The sequence below is a fragment of the Colias eurytheme genome, chromosome 17, assembly GCF_061535395.1.
Source record: "Colias eurytheme isolate Ceu_HAF_F1 chromosome 17, ilColEury1 Martin Lab GWU primary, whole genome shotgun sequence".
NCBI classification, from domain to species: Eukaryota; Metazoa; Arthropoda; class Insecta; order Lepidoptera; family Pieridae; genus Colias; species Colias eurytheme.
In genome coordinates this window covers 9,962,225-9,985,634 of record NC_142996.1, presented here as the reverse complement: position 1 = coordinate 9,985,634, position 23,410 = coordinate 9,962,225, and the positions used below count along the sequence as shown (strand labels likewise).

General features: G+C 36.0%; 1 protein-coding gene across 2 annotated transcripts in view; it reads right to left on the bottom strand.

Annotated features, from left to right (window-relative positions):
• Positions 1 to 832: 832 nt before the first annotated feature.
• Positions 833 to 23,410, bottom strand: part of bsk (mitogen-activated protein kinase dJNK) — a 35,009-nt gene continuing 12,431 nt past the window's right edge. The window contains exons 2-10 of one of the 2 annotated variants that reach the window (XM_090111370.1): positions 23,077 to 23,207; positions 20,002 to 20,131; positions 18,554 to 18,751; positions 17,290 to 17,424; positions 15,454 to 15,583; positions 14,814 to 14,971; positions 14,228 to 14,353; positions 2,521 to 2,664; positions 833 to 1,199 (exon numbers count right to left, since the gene is read on the bottom strand). In XM_090111370.1, coding sequence (XP_089967496.1) covers positions 2,521 to 2,664; positions 14,228 to 14,353; positions 14,814 to 14,971; positions 15,454 to 15,583; positions 17,290 to 17,424; positions 18,554 to 18,751; positions 20,002 to 20,131; positions 23,077 to 23,180 — 1,125 coding nt within the window. In that variant the 5' untranslated portion in view covers positions 23,181 to 23,207 and the 3' untranslated portion in view covers positions 833 to 1,199. The remainder of the gene's footprint in view (positions 1,200 to 2,520; positions 2,665 to 14,227; positions 14,354 to 14,813; positions 14,972 to 15,453; positions 15,584 to 17,289; positions 17,425 to 18,553; positions 18,752 to 20,001; positions 20,132 to 23,076; positions 23,208 to 23,410) is intronic. The other variant, XM_090111369.1, reaches the window with a different exon arrangement.

The window sequence follows — 23,410 nt, the reverse complement described above, 5'->3', positions numbered from 1 at the left end:
AACTTGCGGGCAAACATGTCGGTCGGGTTACGTTCTACAAAAATAAAAAAGTCCTACTGGATACGAACGACTCATTCCACGTCAGAATATACATCCATATTCGCAACAATATATTTCCCAAAATTAAAAAAAAAGTTCACAAAAAATTGGCGGCAACACCAAAAATTCGTTCTGAAATTCATCGATTGCCAAAAAATTTATTATGTCACACGCAAACGCATTCAGCCGATACACAATAAAAAATAATGATTGCACATAAAAATAACATAACAACACATAAGCTCAATACATAAATAAACTTAGCGCATAAAAAAATACCCTTACGCGTCAAATAACAAAAAAAAAACGTACATATAAAAAATATTCGTACAATTCTGACAGATTACTAGTAAAAGGCACTCTTTTTCGCAAATGAAAAGAAAAAACGTTGGGTAGGAACCTATATTTGTGGGAGGGGGGGTGTATGTGTGGGGAGGGGGGGGGGTTGCTTACACTATAAGAACAGGAAGAATACAATAGACGAGCCGGTCCGTGCCGCTTGTGTGAGACCCGCTGCGTTCCGTTCCACGAGCGAGTGCGGTTACAATGTCACTTAGGTAAATAAACCGCACGAACGATCGTTTCACTTAATACATTATTTCTAGTTGTATTTGTGATTAAACGAATTTTCTGACCATCCGTCAGTCAAATGAAAGCTTTCAATTGAATTTGATAACTTTTATAGCATATAAATGCTTTACAAATGAGCCATTCTCTCGGGTAGCCGTCTAGGCGTTGCCACGGAATGGCAAAAAGACGTGTGATCGAATCCCGGCTTGTCATCGATATAGCTTCTATCGCGGGCCTTGAGCGCGGGGACCGAATCCAGAAATTCCGTAACGAAAAACCTCACGCTCCCCACTCCGACGGGCACGGAGGTGTGGCTTGAAGGCATAGCAATAGCTTTACCGCGGCAGTCGCCGAGTGCCACACGTCTTTTTTTTTTTAATTTCTCAGCTTTCAAGTATCGCATTTATAATGAAACGATCGTTCATGCCATTTGTTTATCACATTTTAACCCCGCTTTCGAGTGACATTATCATATGTACGTCACTTTTATATTGCACAGAGTATATCAAGTCCGCGGCGCAGAGACGACACTCCTCGACTATTGTCCTTGCACGTGCTATGTTTATGTCGCCGGGGTGGGGCTGTCGTACCTGTGGGATTAGATAGTGTTTATATGAATAAAAAAAAAGATAAAAAAAACACGTTTAAAAAAATGTATAGGGTAATATTGAAAATTGTGATTTAAATTCGAAACAAATATAAATAAATTGGTATATTCTATAGTATTATTCGACAACATCTACGCATAACTATCAAACGTGATTACGGTTAAATGTGGTTAAATGTCTGCTGTTTTTAATAAAAAAAAATGTAATGTAAGGGATGATGGGATGGGGGAATATCGTCTTACATAGTATAGTTAAAAATCATGTTTTACAATAGTTTATATAAATGACAGCGGATGCATGGAAATGCATCTATACTAATATTATAAAGCTGATGAGTTTGTTATTTGTTTGAATGTGCTAATCTACTGAAAAATTCTTTCGGTGTTAGATAGCCCATTTATCGAGGAAGGCTATATAATAATATATCATCACGTTAAGACCAATAGGAGCGGAGCAATGCTGGTTAATCCGCAGAGCACAGCTCTAGTATTGAAAATACGTGATTGGTATGTGTGAGTGAGTGAGTGAGTGAGTGAATGTGAGTGAGTGAATGCGAGTGAGTGTGCGAATGTGAGTGAGTGAGTGAGTGAACGTGAGTGAGTGAAAGTGAGATAGTGAGTGAGTGAGTGCGAGTGAGTGAGTGCGAGTGAGTGAGCGAATGTGAGTGAGTGAAGACGAGTGAGTGAAAGTGAGAGTGAGTGCGAGTGAGTGAGTGAGTGCGAGTGAGTGAGTTCGAGTGCGAGTGAGTGAGTTCGAGTGAGTGAATGTGAGTGAGTGAATGCGAGTGAGTGAGAATGAGTGAGTGAAAATAAGAGTGTGTGAGTGAGTGAGTGAGAGTGAGTGCGAGTGAGTGAGCGAATGTGAGTGAGTGAGTGAACGTGAGTGAGTGAATGCGTTTGAGTGAGTGAAAGTGAGATAGTGAGTGAGTGAGTGCGAGTGAGTGAGCGAATGTGAGTGAGTGAGTGAGTGAAAGTGAGAGAGTGAGTGTGTGAGTGCAAGTGAGTGAGTGCGAGTGAGTGAGCGAATGTGTGAGTGAGTTAGTGAATGAATGCGAGTGAGTGAGTGAAAGTGAGAGAGGGAGTGAGTGAGTGAGTGCGAGTGAGTGAGTGCGAGTGAGTGAGTTCGAGTGAGTGAGTGAGTGCGAGTGAGTGAGTGCGAGTGAGTGAGTGCGAGTGAGTGAGTGAGTTCGAGTGAGTGAGTGAGTGCGAGTGAGTGAGTGAGTTCGAGTGAGTGAGTGCGAGTGAATGAGTGAGTTCGAGTGAGTGAGTGCGAGTGAGTGTTATAGTGAGCGATATTGTAATACCTAGGAGATGGCGGGCGCGGGGTCGGGCGCGGCGAGGTGCGGCGCGGGCGCGTACTCCACCACCTCGGTGTAGATCAGCTGCTTCCACTGCTCCACCGTGTGCTCGCGCTCGTCCACCGAGTGGTCGTACGCGGCCGGCGCCGGCTGCGACATTAGCGTTACATGGTTATGTCGATCCGACACACACACAGAAATACACAGCAAATAATTATTTCACAACGCTCAAAGACCGTAAACACTCATTTAACGGAAAAATAGCTCAAAAGCAAAACGAGTTGTGGTTGTGCAAGTGACAGAACCACAACACGAAATTAGAGTTATGGCTCTAATGGTAAGCCAAACAACGCTTGTCCATTTTTACAACAACAACAAAATCTTTATCTTTTTCATGTAGGTACCTACCGGAATGAGAGAAAAACTGACATTTCGTTTCGAACCATTTCGCTAATTTTCAGATTCTGCTAAACGCGTCATAGCTTTTCTTCAGCGTCGTGAAATAAACGTGGGTGTTGCTTATTATAAATATTATGTATTAATTTTTTGGCACTTTTGTGTGTTCATTTGAGGTCAGGCATTAATACAATATAGTAAATACAAAAAAGGGCCTAAAATAATTCCCTGTGGAACACCAATGTTAACTGACCCACCGCAAGATCTTTCTTCATTAAGGTTGATGTTCCGACCGTCCCTCCATACATTTTTGATTACCTCTAAACACTTAACACAGACACTATTTCTTTAAAACTAATCATTTTATCACTTCTCTATAATGAAATGTGTGCGCGTTCGACCTTTTTAATCAATAATTTACAATATTTACTTAGAAAAACAACAGTAAAATACCGGAAAAATTTGACACTTCTACAGTAGTGTGCGTGACTTTTGCCAAGCGAAACACGACATAAAGCACGACATCTAGCGCATAGACTATATACTTATTACAGATCTAGCGCGTCAATGTCTAAACGAAAGGCGATGTTTAGACATTGACGCGCTAGATGTCGTGCATTCGCGTTCGTTATCTTATGCATAATGAGCATAATTCTAATAAATCAAAGTTCTGTGTAAAAATTGAGTAATTTCATTTCCAATCGTTCAAAGAAAATAACAATAAAATAAAATAAAACTAATGACCTTAGAAACTATGTTTTTTTTTATTTATTACTCATTATTGTTCGTCCGTCGTAGGTCTGTAAACTGTATTGTACACTGAAGGTAAATGGTACTGTAGGTACTTTAGTTCGGCGTCGTCGCTCGTCGGCTTGATATAAAATTACATTCTTGATTTCATTGACACGCGCTATGATTTGCGCGCGGAATTTCTTGTGTTGTGAATTTATTTTTGTATGCTATGCATTTTAATTGATTCAAATTGCAATGTTTCTCTAGTATGCATTTGAGACTATATTGTAAATTGTAATAATTGATCGTGGGTATAGTAATTAATTATTCTAATAACGCAATTAGTAATATATGTATTTTCGGTGGGATTCAAAACAAAAAATTGGCCCGTGATTTTTATGAAATTTCACCACATTGCAAATCACATCAATCATAGTTCATACACATGTATGACGAAAGTGATTAGTATTGTGGCTAACATTGACTCATCAGTTCATCACTGAAACCAGTGATAAATCAGTACCTATATCATATTGTGTTTGAATATTTTTAAACAATGATATAAGTATACAATTATTATAAATCGGTAAACTATCAAAGTAATCACAAACTTGCAAACATTGGTAAAATGTCCAGTAGTTTATGAGCCTATTCATTACAATCAAACAAACAAACAAAGTTTTCCTCTTTATAATATTAGTGTAGACAAACACTATGAATACGATCACGATTCACGAATGCAAATTCGGGGATTTTCTAATTATTGCTAAATAATAATTGAATTCGTTTTGAAATACTCTATAATTTTTAGTGTATAAATAGACATTTATAATGTGGTGCTCATTTTTTTTGTACTGCTAACGCTATTGTAGGTACCTATTTTCGTTGTTTTATTTCAAGTGAACACGGCCATACAATTTTGTCACGAGCCGCCTATGATTGTAGGTACTTTTGTTAGGCTCCTTCGTCGTCCGCGTCGGCTCGAAAGTTCTTGATTTCATTGTCACGCGCTATGATTTGCGCGCGGATTTTCTTGTGTTGTGAATTTATTTTTGTATTATTATTATTTTTTATTTTTTTTTTTATTTTATTGATTCAAATAAAATATTTCACTAGTATGCATTTGAGACTATATTGTATTATGTATAATTTATCGTAGGTATAGTTATTCTTATAACGCAGTTATATTTTCGGTGGGACAATTTGACCCGTGATTTTTCTGAAATATCACCACGTTGCAAATCACATCAATCATACACACGTATGACGAAAGTATAGTGGCTATAATTGACTCATCAGTTCATCACTGAAACCAGTGATAAATCAGTATATCATATTTTATTGTGTTTGAATATTTTTTAAACAACGATATATACAATATTATTATAAATCGGTAAACTACCAAAGTACTTCCGAATTTTCAGACAGACAAACAAGTAGTTTGAACACGCAGTTTTCTTATACTAGTAGCAAAAATCAAAACCATAATATTATGTTTACCTACTATATTTTACTAAAAGTCGAGTGCGTCGAAATCGTAAATAATAATATGTTTTTCACCTTCCTGGTTATTTTCCCATAGTAAATAGTGTTTTAGGTTTGTTGTTGTAGGTAGGAATAATAATAATTATTCTTACATGTTGGTTATGAAATGTATATTGAAATAATTTACTTTTACAAATCATTAGTGATATAAGTTTTGAGTGAAAATGCTTGGATCAGCATAATATTTTATGGTACTTCAAATACATGTTTTGATAAAAAAAACAATAGCGTAATAAAATAAAACTGCGTTTTATTGTAATCAATGTTGACAATTTTAAATTCCAAAATTATTGATCAATAAAATAGTTTACACCAACAAATATAACTTTTATTTTTATAACAATCGTTCATAATATAAACCGTAGCAGGTGGCGTTTTGAAGTTCTGTCTACTCATACAGAAAAATGGAAAACTTGTTTTTTTTGTAAACAATTTATTACTCATGTTGTTTGGCAACTCGAAGCGTGGTCGTCCGTCGTAGGTACTTTTGTTCGGCGTCGCGTCGTCGTCCGCGTCGGCTTGATATAAAACATTCTTGATTTCATTGACACGCGCTATGATTTGCGCGCGGAATTTCTTGTGTTGTGAATTTATTTTTGTATGCTATGCATTTTAATTGAATCAAATTGCAATATTTCTCTAGTATGCATTTGAGACTATATTGTAATAATTGATCGTGGGTAGGTATAGTAATTAATTATTCTAATAACGCAATTATATTTTCGGTGGGATTCAAAACAAAAAATTGGCCCGTGATTTTTATGAAATTTCACCACATTGCAAATTATATATTATACAATTACAATTACAATTATTATAAATCGGTAAACTATCAAAGTAATTACAAACTTGCAAAATATGCTTTTCCGAATTTTCAGACAGACACACAATTTTATTAGTTTGTTTTAGCAAAGTAGGTACCTATACCTATACGCTTACGTCGCGCGTCGCGTCGTCGAAAACGGTGCGCCCAGAAACAAACATACCTAATTCAGTTACAATCCTTTTTTTGTTCCGTAATTTATTGTATTTATTCTAATACGATTTTTTTTATTCGTCGGCCAGTTCTACTAGGTATAAAAAGATAAAATTGAAATATAATTATTGTAGCGACAGCCATATTATGTTACTATGTTTTCGTAAATATGTTTTTCACCTTCCTGGTTATTTTCACATAATCTTATCTTCTTATATATAAAAATGAATCGCAAAATGTGTTGGTAAGCGCATAACTCGAGAACGGCTGAACCGATTTCGATAATTCTTTTTTTATTATATCCCTTGAAGTACGAGGATGGTTCTTATAGCTAGAGAGCTAGTTAGTTTAGTTTTAGTGCAGTGGCAGTGTAAATGTTGTTGTTGAGGTTATGTAAATTTAACACTTTAGTTAACTACCAAGATATAAAGAAATGAGGATAGGACACAATAACTATTGGTTGAGGTATTTATAAACTCATAATATACTTTTAAAAAAATCACGTTTTAATAAATTTCTAGAATTAAATTAGAACAGCTGATTCAAAATAGCCTAAAAAATCTTAATAATAATAATTACGCTTCACAGCAAGAAGAAATGTACCATATGTACCCGCACAAAGTCGATATTGTGTTGCCTACCGTTCGACTCAATGGCTAGGGTTGTAACTACCTTTAATAATTATTACCAAACTAATAAACCGAGTGATGCGAAATAACCATAATTCTTTTAGAGTTTGATAAAATGATCAGGCAGGTATTTTCTTTAATCCTCTGAATTCTCGGTTACTAAATTGTATCGTTGAAATTATTCTTAATCGCGTAAATTTAATAAATAATCATATGGAAAACACTTTTCATTTGTTTTTTTACTTTCACGCCCAACTACTATACAATAATTACGTTGTTTCGGTATTTTGACGAGAAAACGCAGGAAACATCCGTTGTATCATTTTAGATAGATTGTATATTTTGTATCTGTAGAATTGAAATCAAAGCTATGTATATGTTGTCTCCATTCTTTTCTTATCGGATTGTTGATCCCAATGCGAATGCGTCACTTAAATTTTATAAAAGACAATTAAGAACATCAAAAATAAAGTGATACGTTAATATTTCACAGTGCAATATATTATGTAATTAATAATAATTATATATTTATGAAAAAATAATTACATCAGATTTAATAATAGCAATTGTTTTGAATGTACATAATATGAATAAATGATTACATCATAATAGTAATAATCACAATTGTTTTATTTCCCATTTGTTGCAACCCTAGCATATTTTCATGTAGCAGCAGAAGTACCTACACTGGCGGCGCGGCGGCATCGTGCGACATCAAAGGCATTGCCTTACTAGGTAAGTTTATAATGACTCATTTCTTTTATTATATAATTTACGTTTTACTTTTACAGAATCCGATTCAATGGATTATGAAGACGAGTCACACAACGCCATTCGATAGTGATGATGAATGAACATTTCAATAAATGCATGCGTGTTTTTTTATGTTGTTTTGTAATTGTTAATTGTTTCTTAAATAAAGAAATAAACTAAATATTTAAATGATGATTTGTTATTTGCAACACAACTTTATATTTGAGATTCTTTACAAATGTATATTTAGTTTTGTATCATCAAATTTATAAATTTTATTCCATAGTTTTCAAAATTAAATGTAAATGACCATAAAAACATTAATAAAGTAAATCATTGATGTAAGGTCAGGGAACGTAATACATATATACATCTGACCATGTAGAAGCTAAGTCTTGTTGACTGCTGAAGTCTGTAAAGTTTTGTTGTCTGCTGAAGTCTGTACGCAATGAAAATGTCTGCCGTTTCGAAAATAAGTTTTTAAGACCCTAATAAATAAAATATATGAATGGCAGATCTGGTCAAATACTTTCAAAATTGTATTTTTTTCAGCACTTTCATAAGTGTCTGCCAGAATGTTATCCGCGTGATAATGGTCTGCCATTGTTATTTTCCGATAGTAATAATAATCTATTTTCAAATATCAAAATGGCAGACGTGGTCAAATGGTTTCAAAGTTCGCCAAAAATTTCCACCTGTCTTACCTAAGCGCGCGCCCCGTCCACCACTCTGGGCTAAGTGACTCCTCATCTCATGTATAGGGGAATCAACACACAAAAATCCAGGTCTGGTCAAATACATACAGGTAGCTTTGCGCTAGCTCTCTAGCTATTACTTCTTATGGAGTGAAAACGTAAACATGTACCACGGGCGAAGCCGGGGCGGACCGCTAGTAAATAATAAAATAATAAATAGTGTATTAGATTTGTTATTGTATCTTGTATACCTACGAATAATTATTCTTACGTCTTGTTGGGAAATGTTCAAATACCTACCTATTGAAATAATTTACTGTTACAAATCATTAGTGTTATTAGTTTTGAGTGAATAGGCATGGATCAGAAATTCAGAATATAATATGCTACTAACTACTCAAATACATACATGTTTACACAACAAACACCACTGACCTCTATAACTATAAGTTATAGAGGTCAGTGACCGTCAGTGACAAACACTATGGATACCTACGCTCGCGAATGCAAATTCGGTGATTTACTAATTATTGATACCTAGTCATTGAATTCGTTTTGAAATAGCCTGTACTTTGTAATTTTTAGTGTTATAGACATTTATAAAATGTGGTGCTCATTTTTTTGTAATAAATCATCCCGAACGCTATTGTATTTTCGTTGTTTTATTTCAAGTGAACACCTATACAATTTTGTCACGAGCCGCCTCTGGCCTCTGGGTGAAATAAACAAGTCAAATGATTTTTGTTCTAATTGTATTTTGGTAGTAGTTTGTTTAGAATTTACATTACCATTGTTTAATTTTTATTTTGTATTTGCAGTAAAATAAAAAGATGAAAAACTTCATTAGGTATATTGTACGACACCTCACTCTGAATCGCGCTAGCGAAATTTTTTCGTTACAGAGCACATATACAACTTTCGGACAATCTTCATTGAGGCCGGCCGGCAAATCGAGTATGTCGAGAAACTTCACTTATTCGATGGAGGTATTCTACCTTCCTTCCTCCACAGTTGTGGGACCCCGACGTGCATTGAACACGCAGCTTTCTGATACTAGTAGCTAAAATCAAAACCACAGATATGTCTGTGATCAAAACCATAATAACATTTTTACCTATTATTTTACTAAAAGTCGAGTGCATCGAAATCGTAAATATGTTTTTCACCTTCCTGGTTTTTTTTCCATAGTAAATAGTGTTTTTGATTTGTTGTTGTATGAATAATTATTCTTACTTGTTGGTTATGAAATGTATTTTGAAATAATTTACTTTTACAAATCATTTAGTCCATTGAATGAGTCCCTCCAAGGGGGGTCTAGAGTGCGTGAGTTAGTAACGTAAGATGTTTCTTCGGAAACATGTCAAGAGTCCCTAGGTAATAAACATACTAAAACCCCGGGCCACTAGGAGGAGCCCCGGAGTGGGGGGAGGGGGGAAATGGGTCCATTTTTTCATTTTTCGCTTAAATCTCAAAAACGGTACATGTTAGAGAAAAACTTTCAAGGAAAAATTGAAAGGCCATAAAATTATCTACAAGTTGTACCTGAATCATTTTTTCCTATATCCTACCGTTTCTGAGTTATACGCAGTAAAACATGATTTTGGCTCAAACAATTTCAACATCAATCGATCAAAAAATATTTCTTTCTTCCAAAAAACTCAAATGTGCAACTTGTGACCAGTACTGATAGATTGCTCTTAATAAGTTCTATAATTGGTAAAATAAACACATTCCTCCATGGAAGCCTTTAGGAGGAATCGATTGTCAAAATATTATATTAGGGCAGTTTGAGTTACTGAACTTGATCTTTTTATTTTTTTCTTCCAAAAAACTCAAAAGTGCAACTTGTGACCGGTACAGATAGATTGCTCATAATTAGGTCTATCATTGCTAAAAATACCAGATTCCACCACGGAGGCGTTTACGGGGAATTGAATTTTATCAGGGTAGTTACGATACATGAACTTTTTATTTTTTTCTTCCAAAAAGCTCAAAAGTGCAACTTGTGACCGGTACAGATAGATTGCTCATAATTAGGTCCATCATTGATAAAAATACCAGATTCCACCATGGAGGCGTTTACGGGGAATTGAATTTTATTAGGGTAGTTAGTTAAAAAGTTCATGTATCGTAACTACCCTAATAAAATTCAATACCTCCTAAAGGCCTCCATGGTGGAATCTGGTTTTTTTATCAATGATAGACCTAATTATGAGCAATCTATCGGTACCGGTCACAAGTTGCACTTTTGAGTTTTTTTGGAAGAAAAAAAATAAAAAGTTCAAGTATCGTATCTACCCTAATAAAATTCAATTCCCCGTAAACGCCTCCATGGTGGAATCTAGTATTTTTATCAATGATAGACCTAATTATGAGCAATCTATCTGTACCGGTCACAAGTTGCACTTTTGAGTTTTTTGGAAGAAAAAAATAAAAAGATCAAGTTCAGTAACTCAAACTACCCTAATATAGTATTTTGACAATCGATTCCTTCTAAAGGCTTCCATGGAGGAATGTGTTTATTTTACCAATTATAGACCTAATTAAGAGCAATCTAACAGTACCAGTCACAAGTTGCACTTTTGAGTTTTTTGGAAGAAAAAAATAAAAAGATCAAGTTCAGTAACTCAAACTACCCTAATATAGTATTTTGAAAATCGATTCCTCCTAAAGGCTTCCATGGAGGAATGTGTTTATTTTACTAATTATAGACCTAATTAAGAGCAATCTATCAGTATCGGTCACAAGTTGCACTTTTGAGTTTTTTTGGAGAAAAAAAATAAAAAGTTCAAGTATCGTAACTACCCTAATAAAATTCAATTCCCCGTAAACGCCTCCGTGTTGGAATCTGGTATTTTTATCAATGATAGACCCAATTATGAGAAATCTATCTGTACCGGTCACAAGTTGCACTTATGAGTTTTTTGGAAGAAAAAAATAAAAAGATCAAGTTCAGTAACTCAAACTACCATAATATAATATTTTGACAATCGATTCCTCCTAAAGGCTTCCATGGAGGAAAGTGTTTATTTTACCAATTATAGACCTAATTAAGAGCAATCTATCAGTACCGGTCACAAGTTGCACTTTTGAGTTTTTTGGAAGAAAGAAATATTTTTTGATCGATTGATGTGGAAATTGTTTGAGCCAAAATCATGTTTTACTGCGTATAACTCAGAAACGGTAGGATATAGGAAAAAATGATTTAGGTACAACTTGTAGATAATTTTATGGCCTTTCAACTTTTCCTTGAAAGTTTTTCTCTAACATGTACCGTTTTTGAGATTTAAGCGAAAAATGAAAAAATGGACCCATTTTCCCCCTCCCCCCACTCCGGGGCTCCTCCTAGTGGCCCGGGGTTTTAGTATGTTTATTACCTAGGGACTCTTGACATGTTTCCGAAGAAACATCTTACGTTACTAACTCACGCACTCTAGAACTTTTTATTCAATGGACTAATTAGTGATATTAGTTTTGAGTGAAAATGCTTGGATCAGCATAATATCATATTTGCTACTTCAAATACATGTTTTGATAAAAAAAAAACAATAGTGTAATGTAGGTAATAAAATAAAACTGCGTTTTATTGTAGGTAATCAATTTTGACATTATTTATTTCCCAAAATTACAATAAAATAGTTTACGCCAACAAATATAACTTTTATTTTTATAACAATCCTACTTCCTACTAATGCGAAAGTTTGTGAGGATGTGTATGTGTGTGTTTCACGCAAATACTACTGAACCGATTACAATGAAATTTAGCACACATATAGAACGTAACTTGGACACATTGAATAGGTTTTATCCCGGAAACCCCACGGGAACGGGAACTATACGGGTTTTTTTTTGAAAATGCGGGCGGAAAGCTAATCGTTCATAATAATATAAACCGTAGCAGGTGGCGTTTTGAAGTTTTGTCTACCCATACAGAAAAATGAAAACCACAGGAGATTGCCCAAGTGACTATGGCACTTGGTATCGCAATCAAACTTATTGTGTCAAGATGAAATATAGCTCAATTTAAAGCTTGATGTTAGTACTTTTAGATATGATTAAAGTTTTTATGTAAATATAAGCCGCAGTTCGCGACAATAAAAATAAAACAATAGTTTTATTCAACACTTCAAAAAACTACTTAATCGAGTTTAAACTAACGATGAACGTTAAGTTTTACATTTATTACATAGGTAATATTTTAATTTACAAGACAAATGTGAAAAGTAAATCGTAATTTAAACATTATTTCAAAATAACATCGAACAATGCGTCGAACACATTCATTTGACATTTCAAATAGAAACTATGACGTTTGCAAGAGAGATAGATATAGGTATGTGTCAAAACAAAACTTTTACTTTTATTTCTATTTATTCGGTATAATTACAACTTAATAGTGATAAATATGATCATTATAAATACAAATAGGAATTAACAATATCACGAACACGTGACACAACTAGTATTTTACCGATTCCATACGTAGTCATACATGTTTCAAAAGAAAAACTTTTACTTTTACTATTATTTCAATTTATCCGGTTTAATTAAGACTTAATATTGATACATATGATCATTATAAATACAAATAGGAATTAACAATATAACGAATACGTGGCACAACTAAAATTTTACCGATACCACCCGTGGTCATTCTCCTTTGTGGGTCATTTGTAACAGGATGGCGGTTCTACAGCGAAAAAAGAAAAATGATGGTCAGAACGCTGATACCGGATACCTTAAGATACTGTAATATAAAATATTACTAGATTAGATAAAATATTATAGGTAGTATCTTCACCGTGTGTGACGCGCTTTACATTCACGCCATCTAGAGTTAAATCTTTATCACTTTTGTATATGTCTGTGTGTGTAAACGACCCTGTATGCAATGACAGATGTTAAAACGCATAATTTTACCGAATTGGGTGGATTTTAAGGCAATGATATAACATATTTCAATAAAATATAATATTCAGTAACCGCCATGACTATTCCTAGGTTTGATGACTATTCCAATTACGCAAAAACTCAAATAAACTAGAAATGTAGAATTCAGCGCCATCTAGCGGGATATTGGCTGGGAACAGATCGTTGCAATCACCTTAACAACACAGATTTGTTCGTACTTTATATCGTATTCCGAAGGTATTAAGCAAAATCTTTAGGTTTATAGAGTTTTCCGCAATAAAGTGAGAGGTTCTACATAGCCAAATGCTTCAGAAAAATCCCAAATAGCATTTTTAAAATTTACAGATTGTTTTACGCATGTGTGTTAAAATAGCTATTCCAGCATTTGTGATCGAGAAAATCTTTGTATTAACATGATTGATATTCGGTAAATTAATAATATAAATGTTGATAATTGGGAAAGGCTGCTACTAAAGCTTTTGTAAGTTTCAAGAGAGTTACAAGTTTTGAAGTGAATCTTCTTTAGGCGCGTTGAGAGTAAAATTTCAAGGTCTCGTCATGGCAATACCGTCATGTCATGGAGTATGGCGACAATGTGATATCTTTGAATCTTGCCAAAGAAATTTCACTTCTGACACGTGTTTTTTTTAGTTATACCTGCATGTTGTAAAAGACATACGTATCATTATTACATTTTCATATTCGATTAACAAGACGATGTAATCGTCTTGTTTCTCACAATATAATTTCACTGTCTGTTAGAACACAATTTAAATTCGTATTTCCAGCACAAAATATTTTTAGTCGACCAAAATCCATACTAATATTATAAATGCGAAAGTAACTCTGTCTGTCTGTTACTTAATCATGCCTTAACTACTGAACCAATTTGCATGAAATTTGGTATAGAGATATTTTGATACCCGAGAAAGGACATAGGCTACTTTTTACCTCGGGACATAGGATAGGTTATATCCCAGAAATCCCACGGGAACCGGAACTATGCGGGTTTTTGTATGACTACGCGGGCGAAGCCGCGGGTGGAAAGCTAGTAAATAAATAAATAGATAACTGACCGCATTGACCTCCCCCTCGTCGTACCACACGTTGATGTAGGGGTGCAGCAGCGCCTCGTCCACGGAGATGCGCCGCTCGGGGTCGATCACCAGCATGCGGGACAGCAGGTCGCGCGCTTGGGACGCCTGACAGACATACATACAGATATTAGCCATCAGCCCATCATAAAACAAAGAGAAAGACATGTGAGTGAAGTCCCATGTCCCCTAGTGGGGTAAGGGGCAGATTCATTATACATCTGTTTCACTGATCGATTTTCTTTAAGGACAAGTAGGTGATCAGCCTTCTATGTCCTACCAGACCAAGACATTTTTTACTGAAAAGTGTTTCGTGTTGGTTGAGATGGTCGTATATCACCTCATTAGATGGCGCGCGGTGTGTCCCTTAGACACATAAAACTGAAGGAATAGATTAAATTCGATTGCTCGCGGGTCACGACCCGCCAGAGTAATCGCAACTCGGCCACTCGTGAGTGGCCGAGTTGGTCAGGCATCCGCCCCGGTTTGGCGCGAAAGGATGCGGGTTCGAGTCCCGCCTCGTGGTCGAATTTTTTCTATTCTTTATAAATTTATAAATGTATTTTACCTTGAGCCGGTTGTGCTCGTTGCTGTCGGAGGGGAACAGTATGTCGGGGAAGAGCCGCTCGAACGTGTAGCCGGCGTAGCGCGGTCTGTTCTCCACGTAGTTGCGCACTGTGGGCTGCAGCCGCGCCATGAACGCGGCCGACGGGGTGCCCAGTTGCTCTGCAATATGAGTAATGGAGGATATTCAAAACTACCCACAAGATTGAAAATTTTTAAATAATATAAAAAAAGCTTATAGAGTAAAATAATTACTCTGTAACACGTGAATTTGAAATTTGTAAACTACCCCACATATTTAAAATATAAAAATAAATCATCATGAGGCAAAATTCGAACCTAGGTCACAGGTTCAGGTCATTCATTAATAAAAAATCTTTTTCGTAGCAATGTTCGAGTTTTATTTCACACTCTCTCTTCGTATGTATTTAGTATGTGATGTGTGTGTGTGCGCGCGTATTATTATGCAACATTATTAAATTTCGTCATGTATGTAATATGTTTGTGTGTGTGTGTGATTGATATTCGTGTGTATATGTGCATAATGTTTTGCGCTATTTTCACATCTTTTTGTTTGTATATGCGTGTGTATGTGTGCATAATGTTTTGCGCTATTTTCACATCTTTTTGTATGTATGTCTCACCGATAATCTTGTTCCACTGGTCGATATGGTCGGTGCCGGGGAATAGCACTCCGCCGCGGATCATCTCGCCCATGATGCAGCCCACCGACCAGATGTCTACGTTCTCTGTGTAGCCCATGCCGAGGATTACCTGAAGATGACAAAAGAAATAAATTAATTAACAAATAATATCATCTCAATAGATGGCGCGCCATGTGTCCCTTAGACACATAAATCTGAAGGAATATAATAAATTCGATCGCTCTGGCGGGTCAAGCCGCGTTGCGATCGAAGATCATTTATTTATATCTTCTTGTCGAGTAATTCTTCTGTACATGTACTATTAACTATTCTATGGCCAAAATGTCGCTTTTTGATCTGGTGGAAACATCTAATACCTTCTATTATCTCCCATGTGTAAACGTTTACTTTACACTTATCAATATTGGGGCAAAGTGGTGATAAGCACTAAGTCCGCATTAACTGGGCATAAAACTTATGAATAAAATATGTCACTATCTATACTTACTAACATTATAAAGCTGAAGAGTTTGTTTGTTTGTTTGAACGCGTTAATCTCGGAAACTACTGGTCCGATTTGAAAAATACTTTCGGTGTTAGATAGCCCATTTATCGAGGAAGGCAATAGGCTATATATCATCTCGCTAAGACCAACAGGAGCGGGGAACACTGCGGCTAAAGCTAGTTTTATATAAACTGCTATTGTGTTAAACACCGATCGATATATTATTTTCCGATTCCTCTCACCTCAGGCGCGCGATAGTATCTCGTGACGACGTAGGGCGTCATCATGAAGGTGGTGCCGGCCGTGCGCGCGAGACCGAAGTGTTAGTATAGATGACTCACCTCAGGCGCGCGATAGTATCTCGTGACGACGTAGGGCGTCATCATGAAGGTGGTGCCGGCCGTGCGCGCGAGACCGAAGTGTTAGTATAGATGACTCACCTCAGGCGCGCGATAGTATCTCGTGACGACGTAGGGCGTCATCATGAAGGTGGTGCCGGCCGTGCGCGCGAGACCGAAGTGTTAGTATAGATGACTCACCTCAGGCGCGCGATAGTATCTCGTGACGACGTAGGGCGTCATCATGAAGGTGGTGCCGGCCGTGCGCGCGAGACCGAAGTGTTAGTATAGATGACTCACCTCAGGCGCGCGATAGTATCTCGTGACGACGTAGGGCGTCATCATGAAGGTGGTGCCGGCCGTGCGCGCGAGACCGAAGTGTTAGTATAGATGACTCACCTCAGGCGCGCGATAGTATCTCGTGACGACGTAGGGCGTCATCATGAAGGTGGTGCCGGCCGTGCGCGCGAGACCGAAGTGTTAGTATAGATGACTCACCTCAGGCGCGCGATAGTATCTCGTGACGACGTAGGGCGTCATCATGAAGGTGGTGCCGGCCGTGCGCGCGAGACCGAAGTGTTAGTATAGATGACTCACCTCAGGCGCGCGATAGTATCTCGTGACGACGTAGGGCGTCATCATGAAGGTGGTGCCGGCCGTGCGCGCGAGACCGAAGTGTTAGTATAGATGACTCACCTCAGGCGCGCGATAGTATCTCGTGACGACGTAGGGCGTCATCATGAAGGTGGTGCCGGCCGTGCGCGCGAGACCGAAGTGTTAGTATAGATGACTCACCTCAGGCGCGCGATAGTATCTCGTGACGACGTAGGGCGTCATCATGAAGGTGGTGCCGGCCGTGCGCGCGAGACCGAAGTGTTAGTATAGATGACTCACCTCAGGCGCGCGATAGTATCTCGTGACGACGTAGGGCGTCATCATGAAGGTGGTGCCGGCCGTGCGCGCGAGACCGAAGTGTTAGTATAGATGACTCACCTCAGGCGCGCGATAGTATCTCGTGACGACGTAGGGCGTCATCATGAAGGTGGTGCCGGCCGTGCGCGCGAGACCGAAGTCCAGGATCTTCAGCGTGCAGTCACTCTTCACCACTATGTTGGACGGCTTCAGGTCCTGCACGAGTCAATCAATTAATGATGATATGTTCACCACAAATAGGACAGGTCCTGCACGAGTCAATATATGTACACCACAAATAGGAAAAAGATATACTTATTACAAAAAAAGGCATATGCACAAATGGCGTGGTAACTAAGCCATCTTTATAAATTTATATGGAAAGGTCCCTTAGACACAAAACTAAAAGAATAGAATAAATTCGATTGCTCTGGCGGGTCAAGAGTGGCTGAGTTGGTCAGGCATCCGCCCCGGAATGGCGCGAAAAGATGCGGGTTCGAGTCCCGCCTCGTGATCGAATTGTTTTCTATTCTTTATAAATTTATATTTATAAAGCATTTGAATGCCATAAAACAAAAAATATCAATTTTAAGCCATTTTTCCCATGCTTTCAAAGTGTGTTATGGAGGGAATAGTATTCGGAATTCAATTTTATTTATTTTTTATATGTATAGAATAAACGATCGATCGATCGAATAATGAACATTGAAGAATGTTTTTTTTTTTCTTACGGGACGTCCAAAGATTACTTAATTAAAATATAAACTTAGTTCAATAATTAATTAGAACTTAATAAAAATAATTGTTTATTATCCTGTCAAAATTGTAAAACGTAAATTAAATAAAAAATTACTTAATCCAAATGCCTTTTTATTTATTTATTTAATGTCTCATGTCTACCTTAATTTTATTTTTTACACAATCTTAGAAATTTTGCACAATTTATATCTATAAACTGTCCGAAATATTTAAATTCACTTTATTTTTGAAGTGAAACTTCTTTATCGGGGTTGGAAAAAAATTTGGTGTAACATTTTTTCGTTACGCGTGACATTTTTGTGTTACGCGCCATCTTTTTCTTATCCCTACCACGCGTGATTCGACGTATTTCTGTAAAGTTGCATATAGTAAATTATTTTTTGAAAAATAAGGTCATAAAAAAGTTTCACTTCTTACGTGTGTACACTAGTACACGCACACATTTTTTCAAAATTATCACCTATTAACAATAATTGATCACGTCTTCTAAGTTTTTTAGTAACATAAATCACTTCAAATGATAATCCACTGTGAGCAATGAAAATTCACAACAATTGCAATAGCATTAAAAGTCACATTCGCTCACCCGATGCACGATCCCAGCCAAGTGCAGATGCTTAATACCGCACAGCATCTGGTACAGCAGGTAGCTCATCCGCTCGTGGTCCAGGTCCATCTGGATCACCTGGCACAGGTTCGCGTCCATCAGCTCCATCACCAGGTACACGTCCTGGAACTCCTCGAGGCTCTTCTGTGGTGTGAACGCGTTTAGGAGCCCGATAATCTGGAATAGGATGATGCGATAGTAAATAAATAGATAAATAATTTATTTTCACATAATAATTTTACAAATAAGTGACCCAGGCTCCTAAGATAATTTTCTGGAGCCTATATCTTCCATTTACAATTACACGGACACGAATATATCAGTGACAATTTAAATAGAATCGAAAATCAATTAAAATTTACATGCAAGTAAAAATATACTAATTGATTTAATTAGATAATATCAAATATTACAAATATCATTATAATTGCGTATGGAATATATAAGGAATGTTGTTGCTGCTATAGCTGTTATCACTTTATCGTTTAGCAGTTATCTGGGATCAATATTATATTTTTACAATAAAAAAATTGTCGTTAAACTTATACGAATTCTTACTACAGAATGACTTGCAGCTCTTCTCTGTAGCTTACTACTTCTATATACAGTGAAACTTGGTTAAGTGGGACCTGGATAAGTGAGAAACCTCTATAACTGGAACTCATGCTGAGGTCCCATCACTTTGGCACTGAATTACCTCTGTTAGTGGGACGAGGTAAACCTCTATATCTGGGATTTGTTCTTTCGATTTATCATCATAGTTACCTCTATAACTGAGACAGCGAGTAAATTTTATATGCATAAACCTCTGTAACTGAGATAACATTGTTTGTTTACTCATTCTTATTTTACCCACAAATTCCACACGTAATTCCAATTACATAAGTACAAATTTTGAGCTTCAATTACCTTCAGTTTTAGTTTCGCTTTACTATCATACAGATGTTTATTTAAGAAATGTCAAAACGAAAGCTACAATCGTTATCATTACGTGAAAAACTGTAATGGAACCCTCTGTAAATGAGACAGATATTTATTTATACCTGTATATCTGAGACACTGGGTAAGTGGAATACCTCTATAAGTGAAACGACATTGCAGGTCCCTTGATGTCTCACTTAACCAGGTTTCACTGTACATGAATAAATTATGTATGTATTGTGAAGATTTAAATGCGCTTCAACTATAGAATCCTAGTTGAATGAATTATAAAATATTACTTTTATGACATAATATCTACTTATATCATAGTTTGTTTAGTTGCCAAGGTCTCAGTTCTTTGATTTAAATATGTATTTCAAGTTATTTTACCATTTAGCACTGATTTTTTGTAACCAGTAACTCCCACATTCTTTCCAAATACATACAGCAATCCATCATGTTAGAATTCAATATTTTATAGAGATAAACATAAAATATATACTTACATTTTTATGATTGACGAGTTTCATCAGCTTGAACTCGCGGTAAGCGCGCTTCGCGTGCGTGACATTCTGGAACGGTCTAGAAAGTTTCTTGATCGCGACGTTCTGCTGCGTCACCGTGTCGTATGCCGCGCTGTTGACAACGTGCTCATGTGAAATGGCGGGAAAAATACTTTTTTTTTACAGACTATGCAAGTAGTAGCTGTCAAAAAAGGTGAGGTTCTAATACAGTTTTTTTTTTAATTTTTATACATGACATTTTTGTGCTTGTAATGATTCTCAGCTTTTTTTATAGTCTCCGCTTGGAATAGGGTTAATGCTTAATAGATATACGACATAGATTAGAAGGTTTTATGTTTCTGAATTTAAAGGATTAAGAGAATAGAGATTAGTGTTATATAGTAGGGTCCTAAGTGTTACAAAAATATGAAAATAGATTTTTGTCACTATTTTCAAACTAAATGCTAAACAATAAACACCAGAGATATTTTTTTTTATGTTTCTTTTGGAACAAATTAAATCTTTTTGTAGATAATATTATTGTTATACAATTTGAATAAAGGTTAACAAATAATTCCGTCGATAATATTACAGACTTTGAAATATTAAACTAGAAGTAAGTTTTATTTGTCACATAAAATAGGCAGATTGAATTCAGAAGCTACTGAAACTTTAGTTATTAGTCCATTGGCTCTCAACCATTCATGATAAAAGTTACTTTAATAGAATTTGCTATTTATAATAAATATCTATTTTAGAGTGTAATAATTAATTAAATAAAGAAACTTTAAGCTCTAAATTAGCATTATTGAATATTTTGTATTCAATGACGAATTTAATTTCTTATATTAGGTTTTATATTAGTCCAGTCATAATATAGTTTATTATAAAACATAAAATATAGAAAAGAATACAACACACAGATTTAAAAACATTGAATGCCTCCAACTCCAAATGAAAAAATAATATGTGAAGAAATACAAAAAGCCATGCAACAAAATACGCTTAGATTAAGGATTGGTCTCCGCGCGCGCGCTACGACTAGATACCGCCCCACCTAAAAACAATAGCTCTGTGAGTGCGGCAACTCATTTCTGTAGTGTGTGTTAGGCAATTTATAAAGACGCTAGTGTGTGTGAAGAATTGGGCTGCCAGCTACATAAATTTTACCTCATAAATGGGAAATCTGGCATCTTGGAAAGAAGTTTGAAAAATATTTTTTTAATCCTGACCTGGCCGGGAATCGAATCCATGAACATGTGAGTCAAATCCACTTGCGACGCTACTATACTATAGTCACAAAGGTTGTTTAAAAGTAAAAAAGCGGAAATTAAAAAAAAACATATTATATGAGTCAGTTAAACATGGTTAAACAGAAATAAATTATTGTATTATACTTTTTTATACATGTGTTAGTAATAGTATTGAAAAAAAAAAGTTCAAATTATTGCTAAAATATTTCCTCAACCACGTGTATTTTTTTGGATATGCAATACGGCAACACTGAATGGCGTCGTATTTTCGTAGAAAAATTTTTCGAAGTAAAGGAGAAATTTCGAATAATACGATACTTAGTGATGGTACGTGATCCCAGTGTCTTTCTTATTTTTTGTTGTATTATTTTTAAATAGTTTTATGACACAAATAGGCATTCTACTTCAGATTTTGTTCAAAATCTTTATAAATTATTGGTTCACCCTCTCCACACAATGCTTGTGACACAACTGGCTTGGGTACGCCCACGGTACGCCGAATTCGGCGTACTATAAGTTGCCGCATTTTTCAAGTACGCCGGCGGTATCTAGTCGTAGCGCGCGCGCGGAGACCAATCCATAATCTAAGAAAATACGATTAAAAATTAATGAGTGTGATATAAATAAATAATACTATTATTATAATACATATAATAGTTTTGAGACAATGATTAAAAATATTTAGCAGCCTAGCACATTTAAATTTGTTTGTGTTCAAAATATAGCGAAAGGTTTCTCTAGTAAAGTTAGTTAGAAGATATCAATTGTGTTATTTATTTTATAGGTGTTATTTTTGCGAGCTTTTAATATTGGTAAATATGTTAAAAGCTTCGAAACATCGTATGGTTTTATTAATGAGATTCGGACACACTTTTACAAACAGTTTTCTTTTTTAGATCCCAATAGAAGTTCTTATAGTAACATTTAAATCCCACCCTATTTCTAACCCAATAAACGACATTAATTAATAGAAAAATGACGAGATATTAAATAAAACGCATCAATACTTCAAATTTATTCATCCGAAAAAAATTTAACTTCAATTTCGTATCTAATAAAATTGTTCCGTTACGAAGGAAGGAAGCATGTATTAATAAAATTTTCATAACGTTATCGCATTCGTATTATTGAAAATATATCTGAAAATCTTTATTTATGATCCAATAAACATTGTATATTTCATCAAAGCGTTTTCGATTATATTTAACGTACGACTGACAATTCGATTCGACATTATCTCATATATTCTAATAAATACAAAAGTTTTAGCGATTGTCGTATCTTTTCTTTGAAATGCCGCTAAATATACGAATTCAAATAAAACCCAAATCATAAATACCGACATCGATTACGTAACAACAATTTCCTCTTTTTTATTAATTTTACACGAGAATATACCTAATGTACGATCTCATAAAAGACATCACATTTTCGAGATTAAAATTAAAATTTGCCCTTTACCTTACTACAATTTACAACCCTTTCCAATCACCCCATACAACTGGCAACAACAACTAATTTTACACCGCCTTACAATGAACCATCTCATACACGACAAATTTCGACATCATTTTTACTTTCCCTAAAACTTCCACATAAAGCCCGACATCGTTTACTTTACAATATGCGCAAAAACTATGTCGTTTTGAATCCCTATCAAAATCCCATAAAAAACCCGACATCGCTTACCCTATACATAACCTAAGTCACATAAAACTCAACGATATCACTATCCCCGTAACTCAAAACCTCAACCGGCACACCAATCAGCATTAGTCACTATATTAGTCCTGTGAACCAAAGCGATGAAAAAGCGCTCGCTTACCAAACCGTGCCCTGCGCGCCGGCGCCGCGGCGCACTAGCTCCGTATACCGCGTGGGTACCGTGAACACCGTGTCACCGAGTGTGACCGAGTAAAACTGAACCATCGCTACCGGTTATATACACTCGATCAGCTATAACAGAAATATATTGCATAGTAAAAAGAGAGAAGTTAGCTATCTTCGGACAGAGGTACATCGCGCCGTATGTACGCGGAGCGCTTGACCACGCCCCCCGTTCATGTACGTACGAAAGCTTGCGTGCGCACACAACACCGCTCGGTTTCTACTCATTGACCGATCTCGTGAGCGGTCGGTGTTTGTTTATACAATTATTT